Source organism: Rhinoraja longicauda, chromosome 14 (genome assembly GCF_053455715.1).
Source record: "Rhinoraja longicauda isolate Sanriku21f chromosome 14, sRhiLon1.1, whole genome shotgun sequence".
In the NCBI taxonomy this organism is placed as follows: Eukaryota; Metazoa; Chordata; class Chondrichthyes; order Rajiformes; family Arhynchobatidae; genus Rhinoraja; species Rhinoraja longicauda.
Window position 1 is genome coordinate 41659333 of NC_135966.1, and position 20498 is coordinate 41679830.

Consider the following 20498-nt stretch of genomic DNA (forward strand, 5'->3'; position numbering starts at 1 on the left):
TCAGATAACACACCCTTGCTGTTCTCGTCCCACACATACCCATCTACCTATTTTTTTCCCTCCCTTTGTTCACTTTTCCCTCACCCTACCCCCACACCTTGTTCATTCTGTCCATTATCCCCTTCCCATCTGATTCCACACATCATTTACCAACCTCTATCGCAGTCCTCCATTGTACTACTGAACACTGGTAAATTTTCCTCTTCCCTTTCAGATATTTTTCCCTGATGATACTGCTAGATCTGTTGAGTTCTTCCAACATTCTGTTTTTTGTACCAGGTTCCAGCATCTGTCTCTCTTTTGCCTTGGTATTTCTATACTCAGTAGTGACAGCATATGGGGGATCAGGGAACTACCAAATCCCATTGCTTCAGCAGTATCAAATTCTCGCCCATCTTCATTTTCATATTAGGCAAGTACTTTCAGGTTTCCAGTTCTGAGAATTCAAATAAACTTTGTAGAAGAAGATACACTGAGCCAAAAAATATAACACAATTTCTATAACTGAAAGAGTTTACTCTAAGTGGCATTGCATTTGGAATCAAGAGGAAATTATTGAGTAAATGATGCCAACTATCCAAATATTACTGAATCTACAAATTCACATTCAGAATAAAGGCAACCTAAGAAAAAACATAAAATTCCTCACAATCCAATGTTTTTCCAAAAATCTGTGCAATCACATACCAATGTTTAATAACCTCACAAAAATAGACACAACATATGCAGATTCATTCATATTGATAAAAGTTATTTGACAAATTATCTATATACTAAAACTCGTTTGTTTGTTTGTTCCTGAACTACAGCCAAAATGGTACACGATAGCGCGACAATTTTGGCCCACCTTACTCACCGTCGTCCCTTTGGCACTACTGGAAGAAGTTTCATTGAAATCGGTGTTATATTTTTTAAGTTATTCACATTTTCAAGTTTAAATCTATCTCCTAGGGATGGAGGGGGGAGGGAGGGAGGGGGTGGAGGGCGGGGGGGGGGAGAGAGGGGGAGGAGGGAGGATAAGGGGGGTTGAGGGGGATGGAGTGCGGGGGAGGGGAAGGGGAGGGGAGAAAGAGGGAGGGGGAGGGGAAGGAGGAGGGAGGGGGAGGGAGGGAGGGAAGGTGGGGGAGAGGGGAGGGGGAGGAGAGGGTGCTGCACCAATGCAGGAGAGGTTTGGGCCCAACGGGTCCACTTGGTCTAGTTTCCTCTAAAATTAAACTTTTTGCTACAACATATTATTACATCAAACTCTGCAGAACAAAGAAAACCCAACAGGATTATGTTGTTAAGAATACAACACTGTCTCCTCCCATATTACCTCACCTCACCCCTTTAACATATCCTACTACTCATTTCTCACACATATTCTGTAATGCATTTACACTAACCAACTAAAATGTTCCATGCAAAATCCACAACCTCACCAGTCTATAGACTTTAGAGATGCAGAGCGGAAACAGACCTTACGGCCCACCGAGTCAACGCCGACCAGCGATCAACATGTACACGAGCACTATCCTACACACTAGGGACAATTTACTATTGTACCAAAGCCAATTAATCTACAAATCTGTACATCTTTGGAGTGTGGGAGGAAACCGGAGCACCCAGAGAAAACACACACTGTCACAGGAAGACCATACAGACAGCATCCGTAGTCAGGATCGAACCCAGGTCTCTGGTGCTGTAAGGCTGCAACTGTACCGCTGCGCCACTGAGCCAGTAGTCCCCATTCACAGTCCACGTGGAAAAAAATCTTCTGTTTCTTTCTGTGCTCAGTGGATTTATAGATCTAAAACTTACAGAATGTATCAAGACTCAATAAATACATAAACATTTCATGCCTCTGAATTTGCCATTTTATTGTCACAGTTGTGGAAACAACAAAGTTTGTTTATTCAGAGTAGTCTTGATTCGTTACTGCATTAGATGATGGACAATGTCAGGGAGGTATCATGTCCGGCAACATGATGAACATTTTCAGTTAACAAATTGTGACAAGTGTCCCAATATCAGACCATGATTTCTCAGAATTCTTGCTTTCTTATTTAAATGATGGTACCATTCTAGTGACATTCCTGGTGGTCTATTTTCATACGCTCGGTGCGAGGTAGTTCTTTTGGGCAATCTATAATTGACAAGAATCATAAACTCAATAGAAAGCAATGACAAAATTTATTTGGCTAAGGTATTTCTTTCCTTTTCCAACTTCCTGCTTTTGTGGTTGGATCGGTGTAGATACCAAAATATTAAAAAATTGACATTCAGTTTCCAACTCTAATCAACTTTAAGTCCATTTATCTATATTTCTTAAAGCTTAAAACTGCAGATATTGGAAATCTAAAATAAAAGGGAAATACAGGGCACTTAGGATTTGTGGAGGGAAGAAAAGGATTTTATATTGCAGAGAGAAAAGAGTGCAATGAATTGGAGAAATAGCAAACTTCTGCAGGTTTGACGAATTATCATCGACTTAAATGTTGGCTCTGCTTCTATCCAGATGCTCCCTAACCTGCTGGGTATTTTCTGTTTTAATAACCCATTTCTCAATGTCTCGCAATGACCTGTCTTTTCCAATGTTGGTGTTTTAAATCAACTGAACCTCGGCAGCCTTTTGCTTCCCGCATGAAACCCATATGGGAAGATGAACTTTCTAACACCAGCCTGCTTTTGATTTTGCTCTGCCCCATTGTTCTGGACTTCACTCTGCAGGAACTGAGTTTTCCTCCATCTACATCAGCGAGTCTTTCTCCATCGTAAATAATCTTCGGTTGATTTTCCATAGGCACTGGAATGCAAGTCGAAACAATGCTAAAGTCTGAATAATACACAGTGCATTCAGAAAGTATTCAGACCCCTTCACGTTTTCCACATTTTGCTACATTACAGCCTTATTTTAAAATGGATTAAATTATTTTTTTTATCATCAGTCTACACACAATACCCCATAATTTAAAAAAAAGCAAAAACAGATGTTTAGAAATTGGTGCAAAGTAATTAAAAAGAAATGACTGAAATATCACATTTACATAAGTATTTAGACCCTTTACTCAGCACCTTTGGCAGCGATTACAGCCCCAAGTATTACGCTACAAGCTTGGCACACCTGTATTTGGGTCATTTCTCCCATTCTTCTCTGCAGATCCTCTCAATCTCAGTCAGGTTGGATGGGGAGCGTCGATGCACAGCTATTTTCAGGTCCCTCCAGAGATGTTCGATCGGGTTCAAGTCCGGGCTCTGGCTGGACCACTCAAGAACATTCACAGACTTCTCACGAAGCCACTCCTGCGTTGCCTTGGCTGTGTGCTTAGTGTTGTTGTCCTGTTGGAAGGTGAACCTCCGCCCCAGTCTGAAGTCCAGAACGCTCTGGAGCAGGTTTTCTTCAAGGATCTCTCTGCACTTTGCTCCATTCATATTTCTGTCGATCATGACTAGTCTTCCAGTTCCTGCCGCTGAAAGACATCCCCACAGCATGATGCTGCCACCACCATGCTTCACCGTAGGTATGGTATTGGCCAGATGATGAGTGGTGCCGCTTTTTTGCAAACTCCAAGCGGGCTGTCATGTGCCCTTTACTGAGGAGTGCTTCCGTCTGGCCACTCTACCATAAAGACCTGATTGGTGGAGTGCTGCAGATATAGTTGTCTTTCTGGAAGGTTCTCCCATCTTCACAGAAGAACTCTGGAGCTCTGTCAGAGTGACCATCGGGTTCTTGGTCACCTCCCTGACCAAGGCCCTTCTCCCCTGATTGCTCAGTTTGGCCGGGCAGCCAGCTCTATGAAGAGTCCTGGTGGTTCCAAAGTTCTTCCATTTAAGAATGACGGAGGCCGCTGTGCTCTTCGGGACCTGCAATGCTGCAGAAATTGTGTTATACCCTTCCCCAGATCTGTGTCTTGACACAATCCTATCTCAGAGGTCCACGGACAATTCCTTCGTCTTCTTGGCTTGGTTTTTGCTCTGACATGCACTGTCAACTGTGGGACCTTATAATGACTGGTGTGTGCATTTCCAAATCATGTACAATCAATTTAATTTACCACTGGTGGACTCCAATCAAGTTGTAGAAACATCTCAAGGATAATCAATGGAAACAGGATGAACATAAGCTCAATTTTGAGTGTCATAGCAAAGGGTCTGAATACTTATGTAAATGTGATATTTCAGTTATTTCTTTTTAATTACTTTGCACCTGTTTTCACTTTTTTATTATGGGGTATTGTGTGTAGATTGACGACAAAAAAATGAATTTAATCTATTTTAAAATAAGGCTGTAACGTAGCAAAATGTGGAAAAGTGAAGGGGTCTGAATACTTTCCGAATGCACTGTAACTTGTCTCAAATAATTTATGTAGATCAGGATATGAGTGAAGTTCACTGTATTCACCTCGAGATTATTTTAGCTTGCCTGAATTGCCAAGACCAGAAATGAATGGAATTTGCCTAATGCAGTGTAAGCAATACAGCACGGTAGCATAACTTCTATCACTTTGTGTTCTAACTCCTTAAACTTAAAAAATAAACGAAGTTTTTAATACTACATGTATAAAAGGGGATACCCCATACTTCTACACAAGGAACTCCACGTACATTTTTCTATGAGCTATTTGCTACTTTAACCTTTAGAAAATGTCGAGTCAGATTTTTTGCGAGCTTAATTCCGAAGAGAAATATTTTAATTATGTTAGAAAATTACATGATTGACTCATGAATGGATGCACAGGTTTGTGGGGTGGGTAAGGGTTTATTTGCACAAACTACGTTTGTACAAGGTTCTCCTCCACAGTAGAAAGGGACACTCTTCCCCTGAAGCAAGGGGAATGGTTAAAAATTGAACATTCTAGGTGCTCATCTATTATCAAAGATCAGTTGAATCAGTGGAACAAGTAGAGTCCTGAGAAGAGCTGTATTCTACTTGCCCTTGTGGCTTGAATAAATTGTTGGCATCCAAAAATGAAGAATACCAATATTGCCAATATATACGCTAGATATGCTATAAGCAGGAAGATACAACGGGGCTCCAGATTCAAAATCCTTTATGTCGTTATCTTAAATACTGCAAACATCTAATTTAAAATGTACAAATCAAAGCCCAACCTAAATTAGATATTTTATATACCTATTCCTGGTGTGCAGCAAGGAGATTCTGCTTCTTCTATCTTTTTATTAAATCTTATACCGAAACAACCACCAATTTTCTTTAACATCCAATTATACATTAACCTTTCTCTTGACATTTTCCTGACCTAGATTTGAAATCTTTGACGTGTAATGCTTCTGGCTTTTGGCTGGGAGCTCTGGATCTTTCTGAAGTTTCTGAAGATAGAGTTGAGTAGCATGTTGTTGCTTCTGACCCGACACAGGACTGTGAACTCCTGGTAGACTCTGAGTTGCTTGAACCGTCATACGACCCAGATTGACTCTAGAAGGAAAGGAATTCCTGAACAAAGAGAAGATATGGCAATGATCCCCCAGAACAAGGGGTTTACATTAGTTTGGTTCTTCACACTGACGCGTGTGAAAGCACATTAAAATTAAGAAAATTTACATTTTAAGATAGTACTGTATTGTATATTGATCCCGAGTTACAGCACACAAAATAATTTACCTTTGTTTTACACATCCTAGGTGCGTTGCTTCGTGAATTACCATTCTTGAAATGGTCAGCAAAAGTCTACACAGAAAACAGATAATTGGAACAGCATTAGAAAGAAACCTCAGTGCTAATTATCACAAGGGTGATTTTTGGCATTTCGTTTTTAAAATTATTCATTCATTAGAATGTGGAATTTGCTATCAAGGTCGGTATTTATTATCCATTTCTAATTGCCCTTGAGAAGTTGGAGATGAGTTACCTTTCTTCAACTGCTGCAGTCTTTCTGACAAAGGTATGCACACAATGCTATTTTGTTTAGTTTGCTATTTAGTTTAGTTTAGTTTACTGACTCCCACAGCTATCTAGATTACACTTCTTTGCGCCCTGCTTCCTGTAAAGACTCAATCCCCTACTCCCAATTCCTCCGTCGACATCGCATCTGTGCCCAGGATGAGGTGTTCCATACCAGGGCATCAGAGATGTCCTCATTCTTTAGGAAACGGGGCTCACCTCTTCCATTATAGATGAGGCTCTCACTAGGGTTTCCTCGATATCCTGCAGCTCCGCTCTTGCTCCCCCCTCCCCCCCATGTGTAACAAGGACAGAATCCCTCTTGTCCTCACCTTCCATCCCATCAGCCATCGCATACAACAAATTATCCTCCAACATTTCCGTTACCTCCAACGGGATCCCACCACTGGCCCTATCTTCCCATCTCCACTGCTTTCTGCTTTCCGCTGAGACCATTCCCTCCGTAACTCCCTGGTCCACTCGTCCCTTCCTACCCAAACCACCCCATCCCCAGGCACTTTCCCCTGCAACCACAGGAGATGCAACACCTGTCCCTTTACCTCACCCCTGCGACTCCATCCAGGGACCCAAACAGTCTTTCCAGGTGAGGCAGAGGTTCACCTGCATCTCCTACAACCTCTTCTATTGTATCCTTTGTTCCAGGTTTTAACTTCTTTACATTGGTGAGACCAAGCGCAGGCTCGCCGATCATTTCGCTGAACACCTCCGCTCAGTCCGTCTTAACCAACCTGATCTCCCGCTTGCTCAGCACATCCATTCCCCCTCCTATTCCCAATCTGACCTTTCTGTCCTGGGCCTCCTCCATTGTCAGAGTGAGGTCCAGCGCAAATTGGAGGAACAGCACTTCATATTTCACTTGGGTAGATTACATCCCAGCAGTATGAACATTTACTTCTCTAACTTCAAATAGCCCTTGCTTTCCCTCTCTATACCCTCCCCCTTCCCAGTTCTCCCACCAGTCTTACTGTCTCTGACTACATTCTATCTTTGTCCCGCCCACTCCACTGACATCAGTCTGAAGAAGGGTCTCGACCTGAAACGTCACCCATTCCTTCGCTCCAGAGATGCTGCCTGTCCCGCTGAGCTACTCCAGCGTTTTGTCTACCTTTGTTTTGTTTAGAGATACGGTGCGGAAATGGACCCTTCATCCCACCAAGTCCATGCCAACCAATGAACACCCATTCACACTAGTACTAGTTTATCCCACTTTCATATCCTACACACTGGAGACAATTTAGAGGCCAATTAACCTACAAATCTGTACGTCTTTGGAATGTGGGGGAAAACTGGAGTACCCCGAGAAAACTCACGCGGTCACAAACTCTGTACAGGCAGCACGCATAGTCAGGATTGAGCTCGGGTCTCTGGCACTTTAAAGGCAACAACTCTACTGTTGGACCACTATAGTGACCTGATGGCTCAGGAGTTGCAGGATTTAGAACCAGTAAAAATGAAGTACTACAATACATGTAAACTGCCCTTGGCCTTTCAGGTGGGAAAGACCACAGAGATGCTGTAGAATTTATTTTTTAATGAATGCTTATTTATTTTTGCTATCCACTTTGCTGCTGTAACCCTGCAAATTTCCTGTTGTGGGATGAATAAAGGATTATTATATTATTACTATTATTATTATTATTAATGGTTTATGTAATTAAGTGCAGTACATTTTGTAGAAGGTACACAGTGCACCCCATATATGCAAGCGATTAAGGGATTTAATGTTTAGGATTAATGCTTTGTCATGAATGCTGTTGAATTTCGTGAGAATTATTGGAGCTGCACTCATCTGTCTGGTCCAAGTATCTGATGAGGTCTGGAGTAGAGTGGTCTAATAAAAACAAAACTGGGCATCAGTGAGCAGATTATTGATGACCAAGTGCTGCCGGTTAGCACTGTCAATAGCACTTTTGTTGATGATTGACAGTAGACTGATGGGGTGGTAATTAGCTGGATTGGATATGTCCTGTTTCTTTTGTGATGTACCAAGGCAATTTTCCACATTGTTGCATAGGAGCCTATGTTGTAAATGTACAGGAACATCTTGGTTAGAGATTCTGATACCAGACAGTTTTATATGACATATAGTAAACCCTCTTTATAATGGACCATGGAGGGGGGGCTTGTAGCAAGGATTTGCAGTTGCTGGTTTACACCGAAGAGACACAAAATGCTGGAGTAACTCAGTGGGTCAGGCAGCATCTCTGGAGAAAAGGACCAGGTGATGTTTCTGGTCAAGACCCTTCTTTATACTGGGAATTAGGGGAGAAGGAAACTAGAGGTTTGAAAATGTACAGAACAAGTCAGAGCCGACACCGATGACCGAGGATCCCACAATTGTCCATTGTTGGCTGTGGAGGAAATGATAAAGAAGATATACCAATAATGAAGCTAGTAGGATGACTAGGGTGGGGGAGGGATGGAGAGAGAGGGAATGCAAGAGTTACTTGAAATTCGAGAAATCAATGTTCATTCTGCTGAGTTGTAATGGAACGGTGTCCATTATTGCCGATTGTCCGCTATAACCCCGAGTAAAGTATTATCAATGTTTAAGTAGTAAAAACAAACTATTGCAGTTGTTGGTTTATAGGACAAAAGTGCTGCAATGACTTAGCAGGTCAGGCAACACCTCTGGAGAACATGGATAGGTGAAAATTCGGGTTCGGACCCTTCTTCTGCCTCTTTGTCCGGAACTGGGCCTGGTATCCAGGTGGGTTGACGGCCCTGGCTTGTTGGTAGCTGGGGGAGGGGCGAGGATTGCCAGTCATTGGTCACGGCCTGCTAGCGACCGGAATGCAGGTAAGGGTTGGTGGTGGCGACGGCAGCAGCAGCCAGAATGGTAACAGCGGCAGTGGCGGCTGCGGTGACAAAGGCAAAAGTTTAATTTTGTCTAGCTGAACTTTTAACTTAGAATTTTGTGTTAGTGCCTACTGGTGGTTGTTACTCAATGTATCTCTTTTAACCAATCTGAACTTGGTTTGGTAATAGGAAATAAGAGTGAACAATTATATTCCTCACTCGGACCATTGCTTTCCTTGTAATAAACTTACGTAATGGGGCATTATTTCAACATTTACGATGGTGATAAATGTAGATGGATAGTGATAAACAAGTTGGTAGAATGGGTAAAAAGTCGCCAAATTAAAGTTAGTAGAGAAATACGAGGCCATAACATTTATAAAAGGCCGCCAACCCACCTGGATACCAGGCCCAGTTCCAGACAAAGAGTCAAAAGAAGGGTCCCCTTTATAAATGTTATGGCTCAGCGGTAGAGTTGCTGCCTTGCAGTGCTGGCGACCCGGGTTTGATCCCGACTACGGGTGCTGTCTGTAGGGAGTTTGTACGTTCTGCCCGTTACTGCGTGTGTTTTCTCCGAGATATCATCATCATATCATCATCATATATATACAGCCGGAAACAGGCCTTTTCGGCTCTCCAAGTCCGTGCCGCCCAGTGATCCCCGTACATTAACACTATCCTACACCCACTAGGGACAATTTTTACATTTAACCAATCAATTAACCTACATACCTGTACGTCTTTGGAGATCTTCGGTTTCCTCCCACACTCCAAAGACGTACAGGTATGTACGTAATTTGGCTTGGTATAAGTGTACCCTTGTGTGTGTAGGATAGTGTTAATGTGCAGGGATCGCTGGTCAGCGCGGACTCGGTGGGCCGAAGGGCCTGTTTCTGCGCTGTATCTCTAAACTAAAAACTAAATTTAGTAAGACCAATGATGATTAGCAATATAAAGGAAACAATTCAGAAGGGAGTTAAGAACAGAGAGATTTGCATAGACATGTACATAAATCTGAGGGCAGGACAGTGGTTGGTGTTTATAAAGAAAAGCATTCAGTATAAAAGTAAGGAATTTACATTGAACATCCCAATGACCACAATGAACATAGTACATTCAATTCTGGTTACTTTCTCGAAAGCCCAAAAGAAACTGTCCAAATGATTCAGTGATGATGAGGGACTTCAGATATATGGATAGATTAGAGAACATTTGATTGCTTTCCTTAAGGCAGAGATATGATTTCAAAAAGTGTCAAAAATAACGTTTCTAGACAAACTTAATAAAGTAAAAAACCGATTTGAATCAATAAAAGATTGAGAATTGGAGGATACATATTTAATTTAATTAACAAAAGAACCAATGTTAAAAGAGGAATACATTCAGGGGGTCAATATGATCGAGAAATCACTGCCTGAAAGAATCGTGGAGGCAGACTCTATCTCAATGAGGTTTGGATAGCTACTTGCAGGAATAAATGCAAGACTATGGAAAACAAGCTAGGGTTTGGGATTGACAGAGTAGCTCAAAAGGCTGAATAGTCTCCTTCTGTGCTGTAACAAATCCATGATTTAGTTATATTTTTATGAGATATCAGTGACTGTTACTTGAATAGGATCATTGACCTGTGACACTATCTACAGGATCACTGACCTGCGACACTATCTCCAGGATCACTGACACCATCTACTACCTACAAATAGTGCAACATTTTGACTGACATACCAATTCTTCACTTTCAGATTTTTAAAAATGCATATTCTAATTCTTATGTGCTGTGAAGATATTTGGGTTGATATTATCTGGATAAATAACCTATATTAACAATCATGAACTGTGATGAACTTACTTCACAGCTCATTTATCTATGTATAGTTAAAAACATATCAAATTTGGCATTATCAATCCCTATTGGTATATTAACATGGATGCAATTGTTACTGTTAATAGTTCCATGTTTGTCTTGTATCTAATATACTAAAGTTTAGGTGAAAAACTGTCCTTACATTTCCTTCTAGAAATTCCCCTTTTGCAATCTTCTTGTCAAGAACCCGTTGTCTCCTTAAAGACTCCATGTGGAATGCTGCCATTTTCATTCAATGGGTCAAATAGATCTGAGCAGAGATGAGCTGTAACTTTAACTGCACATTTATTAGTTAACTACCAGTTAGCTACTAAATGAATTGTAATCCGAGCTCTGTTACTCTTGCTTATTTTCAGATTTATGTTGTCTCACGGCAACTCATCAGTTTAAACAGTTCTCCAATGTTTATTTGATTGTTTGGCAGAAAAAGGATTATGGTTGCCAAATGCTTGCAACGCACATAGAAAATACAGTACCAAATCAAGCCATTCAGACCATTATGTACATGCTACTTCTTTGAATTAGTAATACGCACTTTAATTTAACAATGAAGCTTTACATTTATATTACCTTCAAAAATTGCGCATGGAACAGAAAACAAAGAAAACAAAAGAATTGCAAATGTTGCAAATCTGAAATTAAAACAGAAAATGCTAGAAATACTCAGCAGGTCAAGCCATATCTGTGACAGAAACAGCTATGCTTCAAGTTGAAGACCCTTTGTCAGAATATGGTTGCAATTGCCTATCATCCCTCCCTAATCTAGCTCTACTTATCATTTTCCAGCCTCTGTCTTTATCTTCACTCTCCCTCCACAAGGTTCCATCTGCATACTTTCCTCCCTTATCTAGTTCCACTTATCACCTTCCAGCCTCTGTCTCTATCTACCTCCTCCCACTCCCGGCTCCAACTGCTCAACATCTTCCATCTCATCTATTTCTAACTTTCACCTACCAGTCCCTAATCTCCCCTCTCGATTCTCTGTCCTGATGCAAGGTCCTAATCCCGAAATCTTGACCATTTATTTTCTTCCACTGGTGCTGCTTAACACATTAAGTTCATCCAGCAGTTTGGTTTTTTTTGTACTGAAAGAAGAATCTGCATTCAACAGAACAAGAACCAGGAGACCCTAGAATTAAGGTAATGGTCAGAACCATGAAAAATGTGAGAAGGAAAATGTTCTTTTACGCAGCAGTGTTTAGGGTCTGGAATACAAATGTTAAGGGTAGTAAGGGAGACTTTTTCAACAGCAATCTTCAAGATTAGAATCTGAAAGGAATCTATAAAATAAGATGGGGCAAGAAGTGCGGCACGGTGGCGCAGCGGTAGAGTTGCTGCCTTACAGCGAATGCAGCGCCGGAGACTCAGGTTCGATCCTGACTATGGGCGCCGTCTGTACGGAGTTTGTACGTTCTCCCCGTGACCTGCGTGGGTTTTCTCTGAGATCTTCGGTTTCCTCCCACACTCCAAAGACGTACAGGTATGTAGGTTAATTGACTGGGTAAATGTAAAAATTGTCCCCAGTGTGTGTAGGATAGTGTTAGTGTGCAGGGATTGCTGGGCGGCGTGGACTCGGTGGGCCGAAGGGCCTGTTTCCGCGCTGTATCTCTAAAAAAAAGAAGAAAAAAAGAAGCTGGATTACACTTTCTGCAGCGGTACAGACTTGACAGATGAATGTTCTCCTTCCATACTGTGACTGTTCTGTGATTCTATGAATCTAATCTTTGATCAGTATGCAAATTTATAGTCAGAATTTTTTTTATTATGACATTAACTGCACTTCAAATGTATCATTAATTGTAAATACTTTGGGATCTGAATGGGTCTGGAGTGAGGGATCTTTAAGAAAGACCGTCAAAGATTATCACAGAGGGGAAGGGGGTGGTCTAGTTGATTGATATGCATGTTATGCAATATAATGAAAATCTTCCAAAAGAAAGTTTAAGACACTTGGAAACAGAATGAAGAATGACAATCTTCACATCACTCTCCTCATCATGAATTGGAATAGGTAATATTAGGTAACTGAGAATATGATTTTTTTAAGAGTGATGTCAGAAAGAAGGTTTGGATGACAATAGCAACATTTGTCAGGAAACTGGGGATTTTTTTTGCAGTCGGGTTACATCTGAACAAGTATAAAGCCAACCTACTAGAGAAATTGCTGCACAAGAAAGTGCAAAGTCATTTAAACTCAGATGGAAAGGAAATGGGAAATGAGACCAATCAGAACAAATCAATCAGAGAAGGCAGCAATGAATGAAGTTAATTTGTTAATAATGTGACTTTAGTACAATGGATTGCACTTTGAAGAAATATGAAGTAGAGGAATAAAATCAACTGATGAATTACAAGACTAAGATAGGCACACAAGCTATTTCTTTGGACAAAACAAAACAATTAAAAAGATGCAGCATTGAGTTGATCAAATAAAGATGAAAACGCAAGTATTAAAATCCTCATTCTGAAAAATAAATCACAGGAATTAGAAACAATTGTTTCACAGGAAGGTTAAGATTTCCTTCCTTGAAGGGAAACCTGCAGACATGTATTTTTTAGGAGGGGTGAAGTACAAATAATGAAGCTGAGAAAGCTTGCTGTGGGATGGGCTGCATTAACATGATGTTCAAACACTGAGCCTGCTTATTAATCACACCCTAAAATATGAATCCTTTTGCAGCCTGTTCCAGCCTGACCAAGCCACTTTCTTTTCATCTTAATTCTAAGCGGTATCCTCTCTTTCCATCCACATCCTGTTAACCATTTATCACTTCACAAGAACGTAAAGACCCTGCATATTTCTTCTCCGCTAGGACAACCATGGATTCACTATTTCATCTTCAAGAGGCTCAAATATTCCCAATTGATCATCACCCTCCTTCACCCATCTGAAAATCGGATGTTGCAGATCTCCTTTCATTTTTAAGAGATTTAAATAGACCCATTTACCATCTGCCTCCTCCACCCATCTGAAGATCTGATGTTGAAGATCGCTTAAGGTATTCACTACCTCCAAATGAAAGGTTCCAGACACCCATGTAAATCTTAGATATGACTTGTCTAAATGCGACCAATCTTAGCCACTTTTCTGCACCATCTCGTTTTTTGGCGAGTTGGATATTGACCAATATCTATCTAAGATCACCAACAACCAAAGCTACTTTGAACATAATACTTGGTAAAATTCAATTCCATTCTCTCAGTTTCTCAGTATTCATTGCATCTCTTTGATGATGCTATCACCCAAATCAGTGTTTCAGATTTGTTTTCATTTTCCTTTGGGGTCCTGAATTCTGCTTGTCCATTCACACATGTCAGGTCTCTCCCCCATAATTTGATACTCTTCTTGTCCTCAGCTACTAATCCATCAACCTCAGAATTCAATGGATTACCTTCTGGCATTTCTGTCACTTCCAGAATGAAAACAGGATTAAAAAATCTTCCCATCCCCTCCTCTTGTAACACTCCGGAGAGATTATTTTCTTTGGAATATTTTGTCTATTCTTCAAGCAGCCTCAACAAGCACTTCCCTTCTCTCTGCACCTAGAAGACCAGAGGACACAGGTGAAAAATCAGGCCATTCGACCCATTGAGTCTGCTCCATCATTGCTGATCTATTTTTCCCTCTCAACTCTATTCTCCTACCTTCTCACAATAACCTTTGACGCCCCACCTAATCAAGAACCTAACAATCTCCGCTTCATAATACAGGTGAAAGAGATTAGGGTCGAGCCCTTTTAAATCCTCTCTTGCAAGAACTTAAAAATGCTTTCCCTATTCAGGATGTTTTTATTTCCTTTCCATTTGCTTTATTATATTTTATTCACTGCTCATAATATGGCATCCCGTTGCCAAGATCAATTGCAGATTAGCTGATTGCTTTGCCAAGTACTTCTGAGCAATCTTCAGGCTGCTTTACATTTCATTTTCAAGCTCTCTGTCCTTGGAAATTCCAATTAGCTGAAAGGAAGTTTGGGAAACCGCACTTTGCCTTTCCTTTGGGCATCTTCTGATTACACAGATCGTCCAAGTAATGTTGTGTAGGAAGGCAACTTCAGTCTGAAGAAGGGTCTCGACCTGAAACGTCACCCATTCCTTCTCTCCCGAGATACCGCCTGACCCGCTGAGTTACTCCAGCATTTTGTGTCTTCGTCCAAGTAATGTTGGTAACTCCGTGTGAACCTAACAGTATCTCTGTTACAATCAGTGAAATCATGGGAAGCCGTGTGAACATACATAAATCTCAAACTTCCCGAGAGGAGCAAGTGTGGAAATCCCAGACTTCCTGAGAAGTACTTGCTGGGAATTTCCTGACCAGTCTCATGTTAGATACCTAAAAAAATACAGTGGTTAGATTTGGCACAGGTTCATCAACTCCATTCATTTCAATAGTGGGAAACAGCTGATAACTCATTACATGTAACTCATTGTAACCTAATTAAGGGCAAGTAAAAAAGAACAAAAATTACCCGTCACCAAATGGCAACATCATGTGAATGAATTATTGGGAAAAAAACAATTCATAACAGGAGCTGAACTCATGATCTTCAGTCTTATACCAATAAATATAATTATATATAATAATAACAAATAGTATTATATATTATTATATCTTAGTTGTTAAAAAATAAATCATGACCCAAGATTTACTGAGCAACTAAATACCATAGTCCTCCTGAGTAGAGAATGTAGAGGTTTTTTTTTTTTTAGCGATTCAGCATGGAAACAAGCCTTTCGGCCTACCAAGTCCATGCCATCCAACGATCAACCGTACTTCTTGGCATCCCTGTTCCTAACGGCTGATTTAAGACACCACAGCAAGAGGAATCATCAACTCCCGATCCAACCAGTAAAGTTTATGTTGTTGTATTTATGCTGTTTCATTGAGATCTTTATCTTGTTTCATTGAGATCTCCTCTCCTGAGCTCTGGAGATTAGTATCCTAGCCTGCTTATCCTGTTCTCACCCAACAAACCCGACGTCCCAGAAATTAATTTATTAAGCTATTGCTGCATTCGCTCCATTAAAATAATACTTTCTTTGCTTGAGAAACTAACAATATTTGAGGTGCAGACTTACTAAGGCCTTATATAATTGGAGCAAGGCATCTCCACACTTGCACTCAAATCTTCTTGCAATAAAGGCCGATGTTTGTCCTAACATGAACATCTTTCAGTCTCTCATCATTTAAAAAAATTCAAACCTTCTACTTTTCCCACCAAAATGACCTGACAATCTTCCATATCATATCATATCATATATATACAGCCGGAAACAGGCCTTTTCGGCCCACCAAGTCCGTGCCGCCCAGCGATCCCTGCACATTAACACTATCCTACACCCACTAGGGACAATTTTTACATTTACCCAGCCAATTAACCTACATACCTGTACGTCTTTGGAGTGTGGGAGGAAACCGAAGATCTCGGAGAAAACCCACGCAGGTCACGGGGAGAACGTACAAACTCCTTACAGTGCAACACCCGTAGTCAGGATCGAACCTGAGTCTCCGGCGCTGCATTCGCTGTAAAGCAGCAACTCTACCGCTGCGCTACCGTGCCGCCCTATTACATCCATATTACATCCCAGCTGGCATGTGCTTATCCATTCATCTAGCTGTTCTATAATCTACCGATACTTCCCCTCATCCACAGTGCCACCTTGCTTTGTATCATCTGAAAACTTCGATATATTATAAAAGAACACAAAATGCTGGAGTAACTCTGTGGTCAGGCAGTATCTCTGAAGAACATGAATAGGTGACATTCTGGGTTGGGATTCTTCTTTTCTTCTTCAGACTGATTGTGGGGGTGGGGGGGGGGGAGGAAGGCAGGAGAGAGGAGAGGCAAGACAAAGCGTGGCAGGTAATAGGTAGGAACAGGCAACGGGTTTTTTTTGATGCAGATGATTGGAGCAAAGGCCAGAGATAACAGGAGAACATATGAGGCAAACTGATTGAAGAGTTACAAATTGTGAAGCCAGAATGAGGAATGAAGTGGGGATGGGGGAGGGGAGATTATAGGTAGGAGTCCAGATTGGGTACAGGGGAGATGGAAGAGAAAGGGGGGATGTGGGGGAGACACTTGGTCCCCTCATCTAAGTCACTGACATACTGTCGATTGTAATAGCTTTTGTAACAGATTGTTCAGATTTCCAGCATCTGCAGTTTAAAAAAATAGTTTTTTTATCATATCCTCTAATTTTGTATAACAATCTCTTATGTGACACTTTATTGAAGGCCCTCTGAAAGACCAGGTATACCATTATCAATTGATTTTCCCATCCATTCTGCTAGCGATGTTATTCCACTTTCTCATCCACTGCCAATACTTTATTTTTATTTTTAAAAGAGGCAAATTAACCTACAAACTGCACACTGTACATCTTTGGGATGTGGGAGGAAACTGGAACACCCAGCAGATCCCCACACACAGGGAGAATGTGCAAACTCCACAAAGGCAGCGTCTCTGGTGCAGTGAGGCAGCAGCTCCACCAATGTGACACGTAAGGAAATTTGTTCAGGAACGTGATGTATTTTTGGAAGTGATCAACTGCTTGGGTAAAAAAAAGAAAAGCACCATAAGCCACTGAGGGCGAGCAATGTAAAAGAGACAGAAATTCCATTGGAGAAGCAGAGCCTCTTCAAAGAGAGTGCTCCTAAAAGACAAATGGGAGCCAATTAAACCATAATTGCCAGATGCTAGAAATCTAGAATGAAGTGATGAAAATACTAAGCGGGTTGCACAGGATCTGTGGAGAAGAAACCATTTCAAATCAAGGATCTTTCTTCGGTAAAATGGAATATCTACATTAATTAGTGTATAGATCCTAAAAAAAGGTACCTTCAGAATAGACCTTTGTGCCTTCAGGTAGAAACAGCTATCACTTTCACCCAGACCCAGCAAGAGTTGCTGAACATTGAGGGGATGTTTAAAATAATTTAGCAGTGACGTTAAGCAACCATTTATGACATAACTAATCCCCCTCCCACTGATCACCTTGAGGTGAGTAAAACAAAACATGGGAAATCTTCTATCTTCTCCAGAAGGGGGGGGGGGGGGGGGGTTCACAGCAGCCTCGTTTGTAGTTTATTGTTGTCATAAGTTGAAGAAGTTTTAAAGAGTCACATTTAATCATACTATGACTTTGTAATTGACATGTACACAATCCTAATTTGGGGAGCGCACAACCCGCCCTTCGCCGGCCTCGCCCAACGCCCGCCCCCCCACGGGGTCTCCCGCCTCGCCGGCAGCTCCTGGAGTCTCGCCGGCCAACCTAACCTGCTGGCCCGCAGAGCCCGCCCCCTCCCCCTATTGGTTTACCTTTGCGAGACCTCGGGTGGCCGCAGCCACCGATTGACCGCCGCCGCTGTCAATCAGCCGGCCTGGAGCCATCAGGTTAGCTTGTTAACCGCCGGCGCTGTGAATCGCACGGCCTTTCGCCATCAAGTCGGCGTTCACCCTGCCGGCTCTCGTCTTTGCGGCGCGGGGGAGGGAGGGGGGTCTCTTTTTTTTTGGGTTGAAAATACATATTTTGATCCGTGAAATAAAACTTCCCCATTCCCCCCCCACCGACAGGGTGACGCAGCCCTCAGTGCTCGCTGGAGCCATCGCAGCAGCCAGACCCCTCTGCCGGATTCCCGCGGTGAGTGAGAGCTGGAGACGCCGGGGGAGTGAGGGGAAGGCCGGGCGTGGGCTGCAGGAAAGGCCGGGGATCCGAGTGGGCGGCTAGGCCCTCGCCCAAGGCCGGGTACGGGCTGCCATTTTAACCACAGGCCGGCCCCTCCGACTTGCATTCGCCGCGGCTCCCCGGCTCAGGGACGGCTTTTTCGCGGCATCCCGCCTCCGGTCGGTTTCTCTCTTTCTCTCCCATGTCGTGTCTGCGAACCCGGGCCGTCTGGATGGGTGGGTAGAGGGCCGGTTGTTCAGGCCTTTTGTTCCTGTCGGGGCATCGGGTTGGAACCGCTTGAGGAGAGGGTGGGAAGTTGAAAGAGAGAGGAGGGTCACCCCGGGTCGGTCTTCATCACTCCCTCCCTCCCTCCACACTCCCCGTCTCCGTGGAGATGGGGTTATGCCGGGCCCGGCGCCGGATCGATGTGAACCGGCGAAATCCCGCGTTCTCCTCCCACCTCTTCGGGTCTCCATGTTTTGCGGCCTTGCTGCCACTCCACGTGTTCGCCTCGGCCGCGGTTACTGCCTTTCGCCCTCCCAACTGATCCCCCGGCTGGGATCCACAGTCCCCCCTGTTCCTTATGTGGCAGGGCGGTTGGAGAAGCGGGGGAGAGGCCAGGCGCCACACTTAAGCCTGTCCCCACCCCAACCCCCTTTCTGTGAATTGATTCCAGGCCAATGGTAAACATTTCAGCTCTTTTAGAGAAGGTACTTTTGGATTTGGACGTGTCTTTTAAAACGTAATTGGGAATGGATCCAGCACATTGCATCAGTTAAATTAGCAAGGGAGAACAATGCCTGGCTCTCTGTATCGTTTTACAATTAAGTACGAAATCGAAAGCCCTATTGTTTGACGTGCCATCTTTGATAAGGTGGTCAAACAGTCATTTCAATCTTCTCTTTCTTCCACCTCGTTGTAAATGAATTATTGGGTTGAAATGTTTTGGTTTTTGCACTTCAGTGTGACACGGTAAACAAAAAAAAAATTGAAATAGACTTTCGCAGTCTGCACTGTTTGCCGAGTTGCCCAGAATGAAATGAGAAACTCGAAAGACCTGTCCCAATCTGTCATGGTCATTTGGCGAGTGGGGAAACAAAAGGGAACCAGCATGCAATAGAACTGTTGGATTTGGCCAGTGAGCTTTAGATCTAACCATGTTACTGCACAATTCCCACTACTGAAAGACAACAGAAAAAGCACAACAGTTTTTTGATATCTGGTTGAGTCGGTTTAATTGCTTCCATTTCACTTGTTTTTAAGTGATGGGTCTCAAAGGATGTTGTTTGTATGTGATATGGGCAGCTTATTTTTTAAAAGTATAAAGCATTAATAGAATAAATAGTGCAAAACATTTTACTGGGCTATTCTAGTACAACATGTTTAAACAAATAGAATAACTTTACGAGAATGTCAGTGAAAACTGAAAGGTAACTTTAAAAGAACTAATTTTAAGTATCATGAAAAACATTGAGATAATTATATCACAAACAAAACAGGAATGGAAAAATAAAAGCACTCTGGTTACCTTATTGGCATTTCCTTTCCCAAAACTTGGAAAATTATGTGGGCATACAACTGAAAAAAGGCCCCCACCGAACACATTGTGTCCATTCCCTCCCCAGATGCTATGTGACCCACTCAGTACTCTGTGTTTTGCTCAAAATTATGTGGGCTGCAGCCCTGTCTTACAGTGTTTGTCATACTCAACACTGCATTAATCACTACAATAATTTGGGACAAGTTTGGCTGCGGTAGATGGAACATTTCACCAATAAAGTTGGTCATATTAGAATACAGTATGGGCGTATTATGAGATTGTGATACCAAAGGTAACTTTGGGAATTTGTAATATTATCAAGCTTATTGTTTTTAACTTCAACTTGCTTAAAAATTGATACAGTGTTGGTAACTGCTGCATGTATGTACCGAACACAACTGATTTTACAGATCTGAATTTAAAAACAGTTGGGCAGATACATGTTTAACAATGACATGACCAAGAAATCTAAGCAAAAGTGCTGGAGTAACTCAGTGGTACAGGTGGCATCTGTGAGGGACATGGATAGGCAAGATTTTGCATTGAGACTCTTCAGACTAAAAATTTAACATTGTTTATATAGAAATTGCAGCACAGAAACAACAGTTTGGGCCACTGATTCAAGCAGTGTTTATGCTTGGGCTTCCATGGACCCTTTTTGTGACCATACAAGGAGACATCCATTCTAATATTTGCCTATCAAGCCTTCCTGCTAGGACACCTGT

The 20498-nt window shown here is 42.1% G+C and overlaps 2 protein-coding genes across 6 annotated transcripts in view; one reads left to right on the plus strand and one right to left on the minus strand.

Annotated features, from left to right (window-relative positions):
• Nucleotides 1-1909: 1909 nt before the first annotated feature.
• Nucleotides 1910-18819, minus strand: LOC144600225 (uncharacterized). Of its 2 annotated transcripts, none has more exons than XR_013548102.1 (4): nt 17888-18819; nt 5603-5668; nt 5241-5434; nt 1910-2125 (listed from the first exon to the last, which is right to left on the minus strand). XR_013548102.1 is itself a non-coding variant. In XM_078411762.1 (4 exons), exons 1-4 carry the CDS (start codon nt 17957-17959, stop codon nt 1978-1980), a joined length of 462 nt encoding a protein of 153 aa, XP_078267888.1. In that variant the 5' UTR covers nt 17960-18819; the 3' UTR covers nt 1910-1977. The 2 variants fall into 2 exon arrangements, 1 of the variants encoding a protein (XP_078267888.1); XM_078411762.1 differs by having other exon boundaries at nt 5241-5416.
• The window catches only part of g3bp1 (GTPase activating protein (SH3 domain) binding protein 1), a 29203-nt gene continuing 26525 nt past the window's right edge, over nt 17821-20498 (plus strand). Inside the window, exons 1-2 of one of the 4 annotated variants that reach the window (XM_078411759.1) lie at nt 17821-17962; nt 18143-18209. The gene's annotated coding sequence lies outside the window, so the exon portion shown is untranslated. The other 3 variants (XM_078411760.1, XM_078411761.1, XM_078411758.1) reach the window with 3 other exon arrangements.

Coding starts and splice junctions, on each gene's coding strand:
- LOC144600225 (XM_078411762.1), bottom strand. CDS start 17,959: ATGGCTCCAGGCCGGCTGATTGACAGCGGCGGCGGTCAATCGGTGGCT. Junction 5,669..17,887: donor CCACCCGAGGTCTCGCAAAG/GTAAACCAATAG, acceptor TTTTCTGTGTAG/ACTTTTGCTGACCATTTCAA. Junction 5,417..5,602: donor CTAGGATGTGTAAAACAAAG/GTAAATTATTTT, acceptor CTTTCCTTCTAG/AGTCAATCTGGGTCGTATGA.